The sequence below is a fragment of the Zonotrichia albicollis genome, chromosome 7, assembly GCF_047830755.1.
Source record: "Zonotrichia albicollis isolate bZonAlb1 chromosome 7, bZonAlb1.hap1, whole genome shotgun sequence".
NCBI lineage: Eukaryota > Metazoa > Chordata > Aves > Passeriformes > Passerellidae > Zonotrichia > Zonotrichia albicollis.
Genome location: NC_133825.1, coordinates 11,756,546 through 11,773,868, shown reverse-complemented (window position 1 = coordinate 11,773,868; position 17,323 = coordinate 11,756,546). Strand labels below are relative to the sequence as shown.

The window sequence follows — 17,323 nt, the reverse complement described above, 5'->3', positions numbered from 1 at the left end:
TGGAGTCAGGGTTTCCTCAATCTTTAACTGCTCAGTCATTAATCCTTAAAATGGCATAAAGTGTTTTTACCATTTTAATCCCTTTTAGCCAGTTAGGTCCTGAATATTTTTGAATGTTCCATCTACCAGGATCTTGCAGGCCAAGGAGATCATTATGGTAGTGACTGTCGTCTGCTGTGGCTTGGATTCTGATTAGAAGTATCGGGAAGACGATCATCATGTGAAATGCATCTTGGTTTCTCCTGTTCTTTCTGAGGTCCACTTTTGAACTTCACTTGCTTTTTGCAGAAGCCTTTTAATTCTGGAATAATGTATCCAAGAGATGAATGCTTTAAGCTTTAAAGGCTGTGTAAGTGATTAAAAGTACTAAATAGACTCCATTTTGGGAAAAGAGGCTTTCTACCTGGTCTACCTGGTCCCCAGGCAGGATTTGTGGAGAGGAGCATCCTCTTGCTCATGTGCTCAAAATGTGTTGGTTTATTTTCTGCTGCTCTTGTGTTAGTTGGACAACATGCTTCTGGAGATACCCCTCTCCAACTTGTACAGTATCTTCCCCTTGCTAGTTGTGCTTATAGAGTCTTCTGTACATTTCAAAGGGATACAGATTTTCTTTTGTTCTTGGTCTTATCAAATCCTTTATAAAGCCAAAGGCTGGGCCTGGGGCCAAGGTTGGCCTCTGGTACAGTTTTGGCTGTCTGTTGTTTGACCGGATAATTCATCTTTTCCACCTGGCCACTGGCCCTGGGCCAATACAGTGTGTATAGGTGCCAGTTGATTTGGAGATTACTGCAAAGTTGCTGTGCAATATTTGCTAGGAAACGTGGTCCTCAGTCAAAGGAGATGTCTAAAGGTGCTCTGAACCAGGGCATGATATTGTTTAACAAAATGTTGAAAACCTTGGCTGTATTTGTTTGGGCTGGGAAAGCCTCGGGTCATGCTGAGAAGGTATCAGTTAAAGGCAGAAGGTATTTGTACCCCCCTTTTCTTGGCAATTTAGAGAACTCAGCTTGCCAGTGCTGTCCAGGATGTTGTCCCTTGTCTACTGGGCCAAGCTCAACTCTAGTCCTGGTTTGTGGATTGGCTCTAAGACGTTATTTCACACCCTTGGGTTACCTGCTTTACACTAGAGTACAGGTTGCATCTTACTGTTGTCCTTATCCAATAACCAGGTAAGGCATCCCCTTCCCAGTGTATACAATTATGTTCATCTTTAATTAGTTTTCATGATGCTCTTTCTGGCATAACTCTCTATCCCTGAGGAGTTGAAAAAAACATAATGTTTTCATTCTGCTTGCAAATTCTTTGTTAATTCTAGATCCTTCTGATTATATGGCATACATCATTGTCATATTATTCCTCACCTTTGGGAATTAGTGCCTGAATCTCAGCATGGCTTTGTTGTGCTACTCTTTTTGCAACCTGTTCCCTCTTTTGGGGTTGGTTTCTCCTTTCCGATGTCCTTTTCAGTGCAGAATTGCAACCTCTTGAGGTAGTAGTACTGACTGCAGCAATTTAAGATTTCTTCTGAATCAACTTCAACTGCTTTCCTTGAGCTGCCAATAGTCCTTTATCTTTCTAAACTGCTTCATGGGCGTCTATTACGCTGAAGGCATTCTTGGAATCTGTTCATATATTGATCCTTTTTCCTCAGGCTGGCCAGAGGGTGCGGGTTAAAGTGATTATCTCTGTCTTCTGAGCTGACTTGTGTAGGGCTTCTATCCCCTATTGCTCCATGCTAATTGTATATCCTGATTTTCACTGATCTGCTCTTACAAAGCCACTTCCATCTGTGTACTGAGACTCTGCTCTCGGATCTGGGGTTTCTTTAAGATCTGGGCAGCTGGAATAAAGTGGGCTGAATGGTTTTGATCCAGTCATGCTACAAAGGCTCCTTGTCTGTCCTGTGAGTAGCTGCTGGGTTAACTAGAGAAGAGATTTGTTTTGTAATGCTGCATTGTTCCAACAAAATTGCCCGATATTTAAGGAATCTGGAGGGTGAAAGCCAATGCCCACCCTTTTGGTCAAGAATTGCTGCTACTGGGTGTGAGATAAACACAATCATTTGTTGACCTAGAGTGAATTTCCAGGCTCCTTGGATGTCTGAAACAAGAGCAGCAACTGCTTACAGTCAGGCTGTCCCCTACTTACTTCATCCAGTTGTTTGGAAAATGATGCTACTGCCCTTTTCTATGGGCCAACTATTTGAGCTAGTGCACCTAATGCCGTCCCTTGCCTCTGATAAGAGAAAAGCTGAAAGGGTTCCAAGACATCTGGCAAGCCCAGAGCAGGTGCTCTTTTCAAGTCCTCCTTCAGCTTTTGAAAGGCTTTCTCACTTCTGGATGTCCATTTCAGGTCTCTGGGATTGTCTTCTAGCAGCTGCTACAGTGGCTTAACCAGCAGCCCACAGTCAGTACCATGATTAATACAGCATCCAGTCATTCCTAGAAAGGTTCTCAGTTCTTTGGCATTAGTAGGGAATGGGGTTCAGTTATGGTCCCTTTGCTGTCCTGTCTTAGTCCCTGCTGCGCTTGGGATGTTTTGTATCCTCGGTAAATGACTTCCTGTTTGATTATTTGAGCTTGATTTCTGGATGCCTTGTGTCCACTGAGTTCCAGGTCATTTCATAGGCTTACTGTCCATTCCAGTCTTTTTAAGTTTCAGTGGCTAAAAGTAGATCATCTACCTGTTGTAACACAATTCCATTTGTGGATGGGCTTACCCAACTTTCAAGGTCCTCAGCAAACTCCCATCCACCCAGACTTTAGGACAAACCTGACTAAGAACTTCTTCTGTGTCTCTTCTGATTTGGACAAATCTGTAATGACAGCTAGACTTAGAACATGGTTATTTGTTTGTCATTGACTTTGATCTGAACTCCTCCAGGGGTAAACTACATTTCAGCCTGTTGGAACCTGTTACAACATTCTCATGTCTCCAACAAATCCTTCCGATGAGGCATTTTGGGGGGCGTAGGCATATATAGGAGCTGATGTATTCCTACTGTGTTTCCCAGTTCATAAGATAGTAGTTTTAAAAAGGATACCTTCTGCTGCTGACTTGTGGCTCCAATAACATTCACAACTTTACCTGGATCAATTTCTTCCAGCTTTATATCTAATACAGAATGTGTTGCACCCGCATTCACCAGACAATTCATTTTCCTCACCTTTTGCCCCAGGTCTCTTTGGAGCAGAGTGTTTTCTGGGGGGATGCCCTCCAGCCAACCCTTGCATTGATTCAGTTCTGCAGCCACCTTGGGTTTGAGTTGCAGGCAGTCTCTCTTCCAATGCCTTTCTTTCTTACAATAGGCCCACTGAGTGGTCCAGAGTTTAGGGATAGGTTTCTGCCCACCCCAGCCATTTCTTTGTCCTGAGTGTAAGGAGTAAAAAGTTGTCCATTTTTCAAAGTGATAGAGCCAACAAGTTCAACCAATTGCTACTATGTTAGAGCTTTAATTATTTATTATTAATAGTTTCATGTTGTAATTACCTGTTAATAGATTGATTGTTAGAAATCCCCCTTTGTCAGGTACCACCCCTGCTGCTTCCTGGAAAATGGCACCTGGGACTTTGAGGAGGGAGTGACGACACAGCTTGGATGCGAATGTAGAAACACTTGGCCAAGTCCAGCAAAGAAGAGCTCTAAAACAACGAGCCACCACAGAATTAAACAATCTAAGTGATGTCTAAGTGTAAGCAACTGAGTCCAGGGTCTGCTAAGCCCTTTGAACCTCTCACCCCAACCCGGGGATGTTAGCTAGAAAGAAGACCTCAAAGGTTAAATCGCAAATGGGAATCTCCCGGTGCTCTGGCAAGGATGGAAGCCCCGGCTCTGCCTGCGCACCAGCGGACAGAGCTGCACACCTCCTCCTCCTCCTCCCTGCCACTCCTGGCAGCAGTGACGGCGCTGTGCGCACGACCCCTCGAGCTCCCACCCAAGGTGACCTTCATAAAGGCATTAAAAAGGAGAAAAATCTCCTGCCCATTTCATTTATTTCAGCAAGACCTCCCAGCAGATTCCAAAGTCTCCTACTCCCTTCTGGCTTGGATGGCCCTGTTCAGGTCTTGTAGGATTCCCACAGATCCGGGCTGTTTGCCATGGCTCTGTTCCTCTCTCTTTCAGTCCTTCAAGCCCAGAGGCAACGTGCCAGCCCATCCTGCTCCGACTTGGAAAATCAAGCCGAGTTTCCCCAAAGAGCTCAAGAATTAGGGATATCTTCTGGATCCAGTGAACAAGTATCCCAAGAACAGCACCAGGAGACACTAAAGACGACATCACCGCTCAGAGCTGCTGGAAGTCCTGGCACAGCTGGTGCTGGGCACAGTTCTTGTGGCTTCAGCCCTGTCCCTGCCTGTCCTGTAGACAGCTCTCTCCCTCCAGCCCTCATACACTGCCCATCACCTTTTTTTCTCCCCACTCTCCCTCCCTTTTGATAGCTCTGCCCTCAGCCTGTCCATCACCATTTTCTCCCTCCACTCTCCCTCCCTGGTGACAGCTCCCTCCCTCCCTCCCTCCCTGGTGACAGCTCCCTCCCTCCAGCCCTCAGACCCTCCCTCCCTCCCTCCAGCCCTCAGACCCTCCCTCCCTCCCTCCAGCCCTCAGACCCTGCCCATCCCCTTTTTTCCCTCCAGGCTCATCACTTGGCTTTGCCTTCCATTAATAAACAGTTTGGCTTCTTCACTTTGCCTGCATTCCTGTGGAGCTGAAGCAAACCCGGGGCCCTGGGACACACAGGCCCCTGCTGCTGTTCCCTTCCAGGCCCTGTTTTGTGTCCAGACCCAGAGGAACGAGGGCAGGTCAGGCTGGAAAGGTCCCTGTGCTGAAGGTGCAGTTCCACAGCACTGTGCCGTTACACATCTTGTGAGCACCCTGGAGCCCCTGGATTTTGGGAAAGCCAACCTGAGTATGCTCTGAACCCAGCTGAGAGGGATTCCATGGCAAGCATCCATGGAGGGCAAATGAGCTTGGAATGCTGGAAGCTTTCAAGAACAGCTTCCTGAAAGCACAGCAGTGCTCCATCCCTGCACAGGATGAGGAAGAGGGCAGAAGCAGAGAGCATCCTGGCTTAGCAGGGAGCTCTGGGTGTGCCTAAGGGCAAATGAAGCAGCAGCACGGTGCCCGAGACTCGGACACGCGGCCGTGCCGGTGCCCGGAGCGCTGTCAGGGAGTGCCAGGATCCCGGCTGTGCTTCTGCTCCCCACAAGTGAGGAATGGCAGCCCCAGGCTCAGAGCCAGTCAGAAAGCCAAGCAAGGGAGAGCAGAGGGAGGGCACCCTGCCAGTCTCTCTTGGGCATGGCCACAAAACAGCCCCTGCTGCTTCTTCCTCTGCCTGCGTTTGGGCTGTGCTGGTGGCAGAGCCAGCCGGGTTGGGCTCTGTGCTCCAAAGCCTGTTGGGAGTGGGCATGAAAAGCTCTGTGTGCACAGCAGAGAGACCTGGAAGGTGCTGGCAAGAGCGTCCTGCAGGAACAGGGCTCCGGTCCCTGGCCGAGAACAGCCTGGTTTTGGTGCTAGGAGCACAGGCAGGAGTTGAGGCAGGTGAAGAGGCAGCGGGCAGCTTGTGTTTGTGGAGGGCCTGGGGCTGCACGTCTGAACCTGCACCTGTAAACTCACTGGGGAGAATAGGAGCTAGAGCTGGAGTGCCTGTCCTGAAAGGACCTGAAGTCATTCAGCCTTACCACCAAAAGCCAAGGGCCATTTGGCCACAGTCCCTTCCACACCGCACACTTGGGCAAGTGGCTGAGAGCAAGCAGCCTTTTTCCCCTCTTCCCCATTGGCCTGAAGACACTGTGCAGCAAGAGAAAGCTCCTGGACACCCGGCTATGCAACAACAGCAATTTAATGTTCCTCTAGGGGGTGAAGGGAAAGGAAGTGCTGGCAGAGGAGAGCTGTTCCCTGCAGGCTCAGGTGGCCCCAGCAGACGCAGCCTCCCGGATCCGTTCTCCGCAGCGCCGTGGCAGGACACTCAGCCACGGCCACACAGGAAAGGCCGCCACTTCCAGAGGCGGCGCAGTTGGTCTCGCATCCTCTGCACTCGGGAGGAGGGAACGCTCCGTACAGCTAAAAGGATGTACAGAGCTTGAAGAGCCAAGCATGAGATGGCTGGGCTGCTGTCATCCGTCATGTCCTGAAGGGCTGCAGAGAGACAAACAAAGGCACAGTCAGAGGCTGGATCTGCGGGGAGCTGGGCAGAGCCTCCAGCCTCATCCATGGCACGCAGCTCCTGGCATGGCCTGGAGGAAGCAGGAGCCAAGAAGGACGAGCTGGCAGCTGCTGGCCAGGAATGTGTCGCAGGCCCCTGCAAGGTGTCTGTGCTGTGGCCACGCTGCCCTTGGGGCGTGCAGGGAGCAGAGCCGTCGGCGGGCGGGCCAGGGAAGGCAGCTGCCAGCGGCAGCCCCCGCCGAGAGCCCGCGGGCCTCACTCACCGCTGCAGATGATGCGGAACTCCGGCTGCTGCCCTGTCAGGTAGCGCCCGGCCATTCCTGGGGGACACAGAGCGTGTCCTGCCTTCAGAGCCACAGCTGCCGCCCACGGCCGCTGCCAGCCCTGAGGCCTCACGCCCTGCTGGCCCGGCAGGGCTCAGCCCGGGCCCCTGGCGCACGCTGCCGCCCCAAGGCACGGCTGCCAGAGGGCGGCAGCAGCAATGCCCAGGCCAGCGGGGGCTGCACATGCCCGCGCCCGGATCCTGCTGCCGGCACAGCAGGAGGGGCCGAGCTGCGGCAATGGGGCGGGGCGGGCCGGGGAGGGAGCCGGGCTCGGGGCTCACCCATGAACCTGACGGCCGCCTCTCGCAGGGGCTCCTGTGCGCTCCGCAGGTACGGCAGGGCCAGGCGCAGGTGCTCGGCCGCTCGGCTCCTGTCCTCTGCCAGCTGCAGAGAGCACGGAGGGAAAGGGTTGATGCGGGCTCTGGCCCTGGGCCGGGCGCTGCCTACGGCCGGCGCCGCTCGCCCTGCCCACAGAGCCCTGGGGCGCGGCCAGCAGCCGCAGGCGCCGGGCTCGGGACGGGGCGGAGGGCCCGGCGAGCCGCGGTGCCGCCCCGCAGCAGAGCCCAGCTGGCTCGGGGCTCCGTGGGCACCGCGCTTGGGGCCGGAGGAGCCTGGAGAAGAGCCCGCACGGCCCAGGGAAGGGAGCGGCGTGTGGGGCGCAGGCTGGTGCCCCTACCTGCGGCACTGGGCAGGGGCCACAGCCGCCAGCCCCACAGACTGGGCGCCGTGGGCAGACGGCTTCTCCAGGCATCCCCAGGGTTGGGGATTTCAGCCTGTCCTTACCAAGCGCTCGGCAAATCTCCACATCTGATCGGTCTTCAGCAGCTGCTTGAGATCCTTCCTCTTCAGCACGCTTAGTGCAGAAAGCAGCGTTTCCCGAGAGGCCTGCAGAGCAGCAGAGAGGCAGAGATGGCAGCGCAGCCCAGGGCACAGGAGCCGCATGTCTGTGCCAAGGCCAGGAGGAGGCTGGAGCCCGTCAGGTGCCAGCGCGTGGGGAGACAGCTGAGCCCCGTGCCATGGGGACACCCAGGAGGTCTCACCTGTGCCACAGGCCGGTCCTCATGGTGGCAGTGGAAGAAGAGTGGGAGCAGGCTCTGGCTCACATGCTTCTTCAGGGCCTTTTCTCCCTTTGCCACTACCCGCGTGATCACGCCTTGGAAGAGGCGAATGGAGAGCAGCTGCACAAGGCTGTTGTCCTGTTGGAAAGGAAGCAAAAGGCCTCCACATGAGCTGCTGCAGGCCCCCCTGTGGCCAGGCCCAAGGCACCACCCAAGTGCCCGTGGCTGGGGGCACAGAGCCTCACATTATCAAAGAGGTGCCAGAGCGCCTCAGCCAGCTGCAGGGCGATGGGGCTGGCTATTGCCAGGTCTTTCTGCAGCAGCAGGAGGCGTAGCACAACGAGGGTCATCTCAACGATGTCTCCATCCCTATCCCACAGTAGCTTCCCAAGGCTTTCAGTCAGGCTGTACATGCTTGGGTCCTGTGTGCAAAACAAGGCTGGCCAACCCCACGCTGCTGCTGCTGCTGCTGCAGGGCTCAGAGGCCAAAGGCCTGTCCTGAAGCACTCAGGCAGCTGAAGAGCGACCCTGGAGAGCTGGGAGCAGCTGCCACAGCTGCCAAAGGCCAGCTAAGCCCAAGGGGCTGCTTGCCCCAGCCCCACGCTGCCAGCACAGCTTCAGCTGCTGCCTCCTTCTCACCATGGAAGTGAGCACCACGAGGCCTCAGAGCGCCACGCGACGCATCTGCCTGGACTGGCTCTGCAGGTGCCTCGTCAAGATCTCCAGGAGTTGTTCACCGCATTCGCTCAAGTCCAGGCAATCCAGGACCTGAAAGGCACAGAGCAGGCACAGAGGTGCCCAGCTGGCAGGAGCTCAGAAGTGCACAGGGCCCAGCCCAGGCAGCAGCACAGGGCACAGGCAGCGTCCCAGGCAGCTGTGGCTACGAGAGGGCAGAGGGCTGGCAGGCAGCTCAGCCAGGCTGCGCTGGCCATGGGGCTCACCTCCACCAGGAAGGCCAGGGCGGGCAGTTCCCAGTCTGAAATGCCTTGGCTGAGCAGGTGCAAGAGGCAGGATGCCATGTCGCAGGACCAGACGCTGGAGACACGGTGCATCTCCCTGGCAGGGAGGAAAAGGCACGATTGCTCCTGGGCCGGGCGGGCAAACCTCTGGCAGGGCTGACTGGCAGAGCTCTGGTCTGCTCCCGAGCAGCCCGGGGGCGCTTTGGGAGGCGGCTGTTCCCGGGCACCCTCCTCTGCCAGCCTTTTCCAGCCTGCTCATCCCTCCCTTGGTGACAAGGCCCCGCCGCCCATGACCACATGGGCCTGCGGGCACGAAGGAGAGGGGCGGTGGGGAGAACGAGGTCTCACCTGGCCAGCAGACCCACTGCACAGTGGTGGGTGTCGGCACGGAGCAGCGTGTCCCAGGCACGCTTGCGTTCCATGGACAGCACCACGTGCTCATAGCGCATTTGGCAGAGCAGGGCCTTCAGGGTCTGCAGCGCAAAGCTGTGGGCACAGCAAAGGCCAGGTCACGCTGGGTGCCCCGGCTCCAGCCCTGTGGGCATGGGAGGGATGGGGAGACTGGGAGGACTGGCATGGAGCACCTGTTGGGGTTGGCGGAGAGGCCGTGCTGCTCCTGGCATCCCTTCCAGAAGGTCTCAACCTCTTCTGGCATCTGCTGCGTGCTGATGTAAGTTTGGTAGAGGAGACGCAGAAAGAGCCTGGGGAAATACTCCAGGACGACACGCGAGCGCCAGGCCAGATTGAAGACTCTCCACAGCGCCACGGTTGCCTGCAGGAAATAAAAGAGCCAGAGACAAGGCTCAGTGGCCAAGACATGCATGTGGCAGGGCCCGAGCGTGCGAGGGAGAGGCCGGGGGAGACACGAGTGGAGCAGCCGGCCTGGTGCCCCTGAAGCCTGCCCCTAAGGCAGGATTCAGCACAGTGTCTGAGGCAGGATGAGGCTGGGGGGAGCACAGAGAGCCGGCTGCTGGAGAGGCGGCCTAGGGGCTGGCAAAGGCCAGCTCCAGAAACTCACAGCCAGGGCAAAGACTCCTGCGTCGTCCCCATCGGAGGTGAACACGCTGTGCACTGGCCAGGTGCTCAGCACATCGAGGAGCAGCTGCAGCGCCGGCTCCACAGTCCTGCTCGAGGACATGATGGATGCCCACATGGTGGCGGCAGCTCTGTGGGGTCAGAGCTCTGTGTCAGGGCTGTCTCGGCCACAGTGCCGTGGCCTGGGCAGCTGCAGGGGCCCATGCTGGCCCTCAGCCCTGCCTCTGCCCACTGCCCCTGGCCGGCAGCGGCCAGCCAGCCCACGTGGGTACAGGCCCCGAGGGGCAGGGAGAGAGCGTGGCACCAGGCTCAGGAGCTGACATGGCAGCACTGGAAAACAGAGGAGCCAGAGGATCCTGGAACTCCCTGCCTGTCTGGCACTCAGCAGAGACAGGCTCCACAGGGTGCCGGGCCGCTGAACCCCAAGCCCTCCAGGCACGTGGGGCTGCCCTACCTGTCACACGATGGGGCCCAGCGCAAGAGGGTGATCAGCACGTCACAGGGGTATTCCTGGGTCAGCTCCAGAAGGGCCTTGTCCAGCCTGTGCCCAGCAGCCTCATTGGCCGTGAGCCACTGGTGGATGTACCTCACCATGGCGGGCACCTGCAGAAGGCACGGACAGACTCACAGAGCTGCCAGAGCAGCACCTTCCCCTGAGAAGTGCTTCCCTTCCAACCGCAGCATTGGGCCAGGCCTCAAAGGCCGAGGGAGCCCGGCAGACCCGGCTCGAGGCGCCACACCACTGCTGGGGCCATCGAGCCCTTGCCCCAGGCTGCTTACTTGCATTGCATTGGAGACACCCTTCTCCACAAGCAAATCCATCATGGCAGCACCGGTCTCATCATCGAGGAACGGAAGGTTCTCCAAGACGCCTGTGCCGGCACCGGCGGTCTCTTCCTGCCAAAGACACGTGATGAATTCACAGAGGGTGTGCAGGAGAAGGGCAGCAAGGGAGGGAGAATCCATGGGGCGCTCCAAGCCTGGTGCTGGGCTGAGCAGGGACAGCAGGCCCAGCCCAGGTGGGGATGGCTGCAGGTACCTGCGCCGTTCTGCCAAAGCGGCCACGGGCGGCCTCTTCTTCCTCTGTCCGGTCCTTGGCTGCATCTGGCAAAGAGCGAGCACAGCCAGAGCTGAGGGGCTGCGGGAGAGGCCGGAGAGCACAGCCCAGCCCTGCGCTGCCCAGGCAGGGAGGGCCTCAGAATGCCCCGGGGGATGGAGCGTGGCTGCCAGGTGCTCCAGCCCAGCTTCTGTCCTATCCATGGGATGGGATGGGATGGGATGGGATGGGATGGGATGGGATGGGATGGGATGGGATGGGATGGGATGGGATGGGATGGGATGGGATGGGATGGGATGGGGCCAAGCTGGCTACAGGCACCAGCCCTGCGGCCCAGCTCAGACACTCACACTCTTGCACCAGCTGGAAGTGCTCCAGTTCTTCAGGCTGCTGTGCTGAGGTAGCTCCAGCCCCCTCCTCCTCCAACCACGCCAGCTTGGGCATGCTGGGGGCTCTCTGCTCCATGTCACTCCTTGCAGTTAGGAGCGCTTGCTGAAGCAGAGAGGCCTCGGAAGGGCTGAAGATGAGCAAGTGCTGCAGTTGTGCCTTGAAGGCACCTGCAACAGAGGAGCCTCGGGAAGGCTACAGGACAGGAAGTCCCGCAGTCCGTCCTCGAAGGAACCAGCAACAGAGAAGTTTCCAAAAGGAAAAAGGACTGCAAGTGCGGCAGTCCCTCCTCAAGGGCACCGGCCGCAGGGATGGCAGACGCTTCGGAAATGCTCCACGTCACCGAGTCCCGCAGCCAGGCCTTGAGGTCACCTGCACAGAGAATGCCTCGGAAAAGCTCCGGATCAGCAAGGAACGAGTTGGCTGTGGGGGGCTCCTCACAGCACTGCTCTGTCCCGTCCTGTCCCGTCGCGTGCACCGAGCACTGTGGCGTGGCTGTGGCGCCGCCAGCACCGACGTCACCGCGTGTCACAAAGGGTCACCCTTGCACACTCTGTCCCTTTCCATCCCCTGATGACCACGGTGCACTGTGTCACAAAGAGCCCTAGGACACACCTCCACGTGCCCTGGGGACACCCCCAGCCCACCCAAACTGCCCCAGCTTGCAGGCAAGACCTTGCCCCGAGTGTTGAAGACACAGCCCAGCAGGAGCTTTAGCAAGGGCCCAAACAAGAAGCAGCTGCTCCTCTGCTCTGCCTGCTCAGGGCAGCAGAATGAGCCCCCACGGCTGCACACGCAGCAGAGCAGGAAGGGCACCGGGGCCTTCCACAGGCCCTGCCACGGCCTCTTTGGGACCAGTCCCCATGCTGGGCGGCCGGCACACTCGCAGGGGCGTGACACAGACACAGGACCTGTGGCCCAGAGCACCAATGCTGCTCTGTCCTCTGAGCAGCGCTGACGGCAGCAGCTGTGGAAGAGTCCCTGCCAAAGGAGATTGGCCATCCCCAAGGTCCAGTACCCTTGGACCCTGGCAGCCAAAAGCTGTTTGCCTTTGAATGGGGAAATCCAGAGACTGGAAGGACAAGTCAATTTACCTGCACTGTTGTCAGGGGCTCCTGCTGGGAGCAGCTTTGGCCCCGAGCAGGCTGCACCGTCCACATAGCTCAGTCCTCTTCTGGGGACAGACTGTCCGAAACCCAGGCAGCTCTCAGCCACTGGCTGCCTTTAGCTAGCATAAGGCATATCAGCTCTTTAGTGATTATCAGCTCTTTTGAGTTCAGCTCTTTTGCTTGCTAAGGCGCCACAGGCAGATGCTGGGTGAAAGAGGAGAAGGCTGCTCTGGAGTTCCACAGCAATATCTTTATTGGGGGTCTGTCAAGGGTTCCAGCGACGGCTCTTCTAACCAGAATGGGCTAAACCAGCCCATTATACAGGGTAAGGGGGGATCAGAAATTGTCCAAAAGCAGGGCTTAAGGACAAGTGACCTATGGGGTTACAGATACATAAGCTGGGGTCCAAAAGGCAGAAGATGGGGGCTTGCCATGACTTGGCATTTCCTATCTTTAGGCCTCTGCTCTCCACGGGGCCCTAGCAAGCCCATGGCCTGCTACAGACTGTAGCAGGATTCTAAATTAACCCTCCTCCTAACCATCATGAGCCTATGGATGTGGTGGAAAATTAAAACAGCAGCATAACAGTACATATGTACTGTGGACTGTCCAGAGGATCTTGCAAAAGCATTTGCACCAGGATAAAGAGAAGGGGAGAATGAAACAAGGCCTTTGTTTTACATAAGCCCAAGCAATTCCCATAAGTAAACAAGTACTTAGCACAGACCTACATAAGCACTTAGCACTAGTTAGCATAAGAAAAACCTGGCTGGCCTAACTTGACAGGTGAGGGACTTGACAAAAAGCTTTAGACACATTCTACCAGAAGAACCCAGGGCAAGTATGGAATGAGCCCTGTGCAGGGAAGCCATGAGGAAGAAGAGCTGCTTTAGGGCATGGAGACTGCTCCTGGCCAGCGCCTGGACATTAGCTTCAAGTACAGGAATCTGATAGAATGTATTTCTAACCCCCTGCCTATCGAATCACCACAGCAGAGTAAAGATGGATGGTATTTTTGATATAATTCCTACATCAACCCACTGAAATTTACACGTGGCAGAGAAGCATTTTAGTGGGGTGGTGTCGGGTCGGCTGTCTGTTCTCTGCCCCGAGGTGCATGGGATGTCTCTGCAGCAGCCCGTGCTCTGAAGAATGAGTCTGGACTCTTCACTGTTTTGGTCTTCAGGTTGTTTATTATTTCTTATCTACAAAATTGTCTTTTTGCCCAGCCAAGGACTGCACAGCAAGGCAGCCACAAGCACTCTGACCCCACCCCGAGGCGGTGCAGTCCTTTTATACTGCAAATTATGTATATCATATTTACTTTTAATTTCCAATACCTATCACCTATGTTAGACAGTGTACTTCTGTTCTAAACCAATCCCCAAGTGCCAGCATCACAGCAGAAAATGGAGAACAAGAAGAAGAAAGAAGAATGAAGGACTAGACACACCCTGATTCCTCCATGTTGTCCCTATAATGCCTATACCAAAAATCCTAAAATCAACATTTCCACCCTGTCAATACCCTGTTACTGCACCATTCAAACCTGCGTGTCTTTCACATCCCCATGCCAAGCTGGCAATTCATTGGAAGGATCAAAATCAAGCCAGCAGGTGTTGCGGGCAGATTGTCAGGGTCTCCCAGCCACCTGACGGGGTTCTCGGCAACTCTGGACATCCAGAGGGATGTGCTGAGTTTCCACAGGGTGCAGACACCTGCCCTCCTGGTAGCTTAATAAAAGGTCTTTTGATGGACAATGCGTTTGTCTGCAGCTTTCTTTGAATTAGGGACACCCCTCACGACTGCTGTATCCTGAGGGAACACCGCTGGCCATCCCCTGGGTGTATCTGCAAAAGCTTCAAATCAGCTGCCTCAGCTTCCAGGGCCTCTCTTGGCCAGCATCCTGACGTGGCTGCAGGGCTGCTGCCAGGCACTGCTGGGACCCAGCGGGACAGGACCGGCTGTCTCGTGCCCTCGTAGCAGCCCTGACACAGCCAGGGCCATCCCGAAAGCAGAGAAACGCTCACGTGTCAGCAGAGAGGAGCAGGGAGCACTGGGCTGCTCTCAGGGTATCTCAGCATGGTGCTCCAGTGAGGGGGCAGGCAGGCCTCCCACATTCAGGGCATCCCCTGCATCAAAAGGACAGGCATTTTGTCCTTTCTGTCCCTCCAGCCCAGAACCAGGCCTGACATCTCCTCCTCTGGAGTGGAGTTTTTCCAGTTAAAACGTCATCTCATGCTTGGCCAGCGTGTGAGATGAGGCTGCAGTGACCTGTGGTAACCCCTCCATGCCAACCACAGCTCCATTGTGTATTGTTCCTCTTTCGCAGGTTCACTTCCCATCGATTGACCAGTCCATTGTTTCTCTTAAGGGTCAAATTCCCACCAGTTTAACCGTAAGATTTCCTTCATTGTCTGCTCTTCATTATCTTATTGATGTGCACAACAGGGGACCAAATACGGCAGGGTCTTAGACATGACTTGGTCCCTGACACACACAGGCTCCTTGTCCCACTGCTGGCCTTCAGTGTGCTCAGCAAGATGTGTAACGGCACAGTGCTGTGGAACTGCACCTTCAGCACAGGGACCTTTCCAGCCTGACCTGCCCTTTTTCCTCTGGGTCCGTGCACAAAACACGGCGTGGCAGAGAACGGCAGCAGGGCCTGTGTGTCCCAGGGCTCCGGATTTACTTCAGCTCCACAGGGATGCAGGCAAAGTTAAGATGCCAAACTGTTTATTAATGGAAGGCGAAGCAAAGTGGTGATATGAGAGGGAAAAAGGGAATAGGCAGGGTTTGAGGCCTGGAGGGATGGAGCTAACAAAAGGAAGAGTGGAAGGAAAACACAGGAATAGGCATGGTCTGAGGGCTGGTGAGCCCTCAGACCATGCCTATTGGTGAGATAGAGCTGTCGAAAGGGAGGGAGAGGGGAGGGGGAAAAGTAGATGGACATTGTCTGAGGGCTGGAGGGAGGGAGCTATCTACAGGCAGGGAGAGGCCTGAAGCCATGCAAGCTTCCCACAGGCTCAGCTGTAGCAATCATCAACTATGTCAAGAGCTCCTGAGGCAATGGGAGATGGTGTCCTATTCAGTGTCTCCTGGTGCTATTCTTGGGACACTGGTTCATGGGATCCAGAAAAGGACCCTATTTCTTCAGGTCTTAGAAATGACTGAGAATGACTTTCAATGTTAGAGCAGGATGGGCTGGCATTGTTCTTTGGGGATTCTAGGCCTGGAACAGAGAGCAAGACAGCCATGGTCAGAGCCTGGATCTGCAGTGACCTGAGGAGACCGTTCTGCCAGGGCCACCCCACCCAACACTTGCCATGGCCAAGAGAGAGGTGTTGCCAACAGGATCAGCAGCAAGCTGTGGGCCACGAATTCCACCCATGTCCCTGAAATCTCTACATGATCTGCCCACAACACCTCTTGTCAACACAGGGTGCAAAGCCCACTGCAGCCGGGACACGGATTGCAGCTACCTGTTCAGGCATTGCAGCTCGCCTGGCCAGCCCGCTGCCCTCACTCACCCTGACTGAGATCCTGGAGCTCTTCCTCTTGCTCCTCCGTCAAGGGAAACCCGGCCATGTCTGAGAACAAAGAGTTCATCTTGGCCCCAGCGGCACAGCTCCCTGCCAGCGGCGCTGCTGGGGTAGCAGGTGGGGCTGGGGCCGAGCTGTGGCGGGCCGGGCCGGGGAGGGAGCCAGGGCTCGTGGCTCACCCATGAACGTGACGGCCGCCTCTCGCAGGGGCTCCTGTGGGCTCTGCAGGTAGCGCAGGGCCTGGCGCAGGTGCTCGGCCGCTCGGCTCCTGTCCTCTGCCAGCTGCAGAGAGCGGCAGGAGGGAAGGGTTGGCGCGGGCTCAGCCCCTGGGCCGGGCGCTGCCTGCGCCCAGCCCCGGCCTCCCCTGGCCGCAGAGCCCTGAGGCGCGGCCAGCAGCCGCTGGCCAAGGGTTCCCGAGGGCAGGGGGCAGAGGGCCGGCTGCTGCCCGGGGAGCCGCGGTGCCGGCCCCCAGCCCCGCCGGGCCGGGGCTCCATGGGCACCCGGCTGGGGCCCACGGGAGCCTGGAGAAGAGCCCGCGCGGCCTCTGGCTGCAGCAGCGGGCAGGGGCACAGCTGCCAGCCCGCACACTGAGCACCGCCCTCAGGGGCCTTCTCCGGGCTGAGCCTGGGGCTTCAGGCCCTCCTTACCAGGCACTGGCCAGATTCTGGCAGCTGCCCCTTCTTCACCAGCTGCTTGAGCTTCCTCATGTTCAGGAACTCGGCCACACGAAGCAGCGTTTTCTGAGAGGCCTGGAGAGCAACAGAGACCCAGAGATGGCCCCACAGCCCAGGGCATAGGACCCACAACCTTTTCCCAGTGCCTGGAGGAGGCTTCAGTACATGAGGTGCCAGGGCAGGAGGCACCCGAGCCCCCTCCCCAAGATCCATCAGCATACCACAAAACCTCACCTTTGCCACATCCCAGTTCCTATCATGGCAGTGGAAGTAGAGTGGGAGGAGACTTTGGTTCAAAATGTTTTCAAGGGGCTTTTTTCCCTCATCCACTACCAAGTCCATCACCCTGATGAAGAGCTCAAGCGAGAGCACTTGCACATAGCTGTTGTCCTGGAGCAAGGGAAGAGCATCAGGGCTTGTGACAAATTTCTCAAGGCTCACCTGGGCAAAGTTTCTGGGCAGCAGCCAGTGCCTGCAGCTGGGGACACAGAGCCTTACGTGATCAAAGAGCAGCAGCAGTGCCTCAGCCAGCTTTGGGGCCGTGTTGTTGCATACTTGCATGCCTTTGTATTGGACCACATTTGTAAACACAGAGAGAGTCATGCTGACAACATATCCATCTGCATCATCCAGCAGCGGCAGAAGGCTTGGAGACCAACAGCACATTTTCCTGGCCTGTGTGGAACACAAGATTGTGCTGGGAAGCCATGGACGGCTGCACCACCAACACCAGCCTGGCACTGCAAGGCCAACCTGCTGCTGCAGGGCCCACAGGCCAAAGGCCTGCCCCAAAGTACTGGGGCAGGTGAGGCAGGAGAGCTGGGAGCAGCTGCCTCAGCTCTTGAAGCCCTGCATGCCCATGGGGCTGATTTCCACAACGCAGCTTCAGCCATGGCCCCCTTCTCACCATCGAGGGATCCTTGCTGACCACCACGAGGCCTCTGAGTGCCAGGCGACGCCGCTCCTTGCACTTGCTGTGCAGGTGCCATTCCAAGACATTCAGGATGCTGATATCATATT

At 56.4% G+C, this 17,323-nt stretch overlaps 1 protein-coding gene across 1 annotated transcript; it reads right to left on the bottom strand.

Moving 5' to 3' along the window:
- Nucleotides 1–5,818: 5,818 nt before the first annotated feature.
- LOC141729465 (uncharacterized) lies at nt 5,819–7,890 on the bottom strand. The gene is made up of 6 exons (XM_074544177.1): nt 7,786–7,890; nt 7,523–7,678; nt 7,266–7,367; nt 6,764–6,866; nt 6,423–6,479; nt 5,819–6,132 (listed from the first exon to the last, which is right to left on the bottom strand). Exons 1-6 carry the CDS (start codon nt 7,888–7,890, stop codon nt 5,963–5,965), a joined length of 693 nt encoding a protein of 230 aa, XP_074400278.1. The 3' UTR covers nt 5,819–5,962.
- Between the last annotated feature and the right edge of the window lie 9,433 nt (nt 7,891–17,323).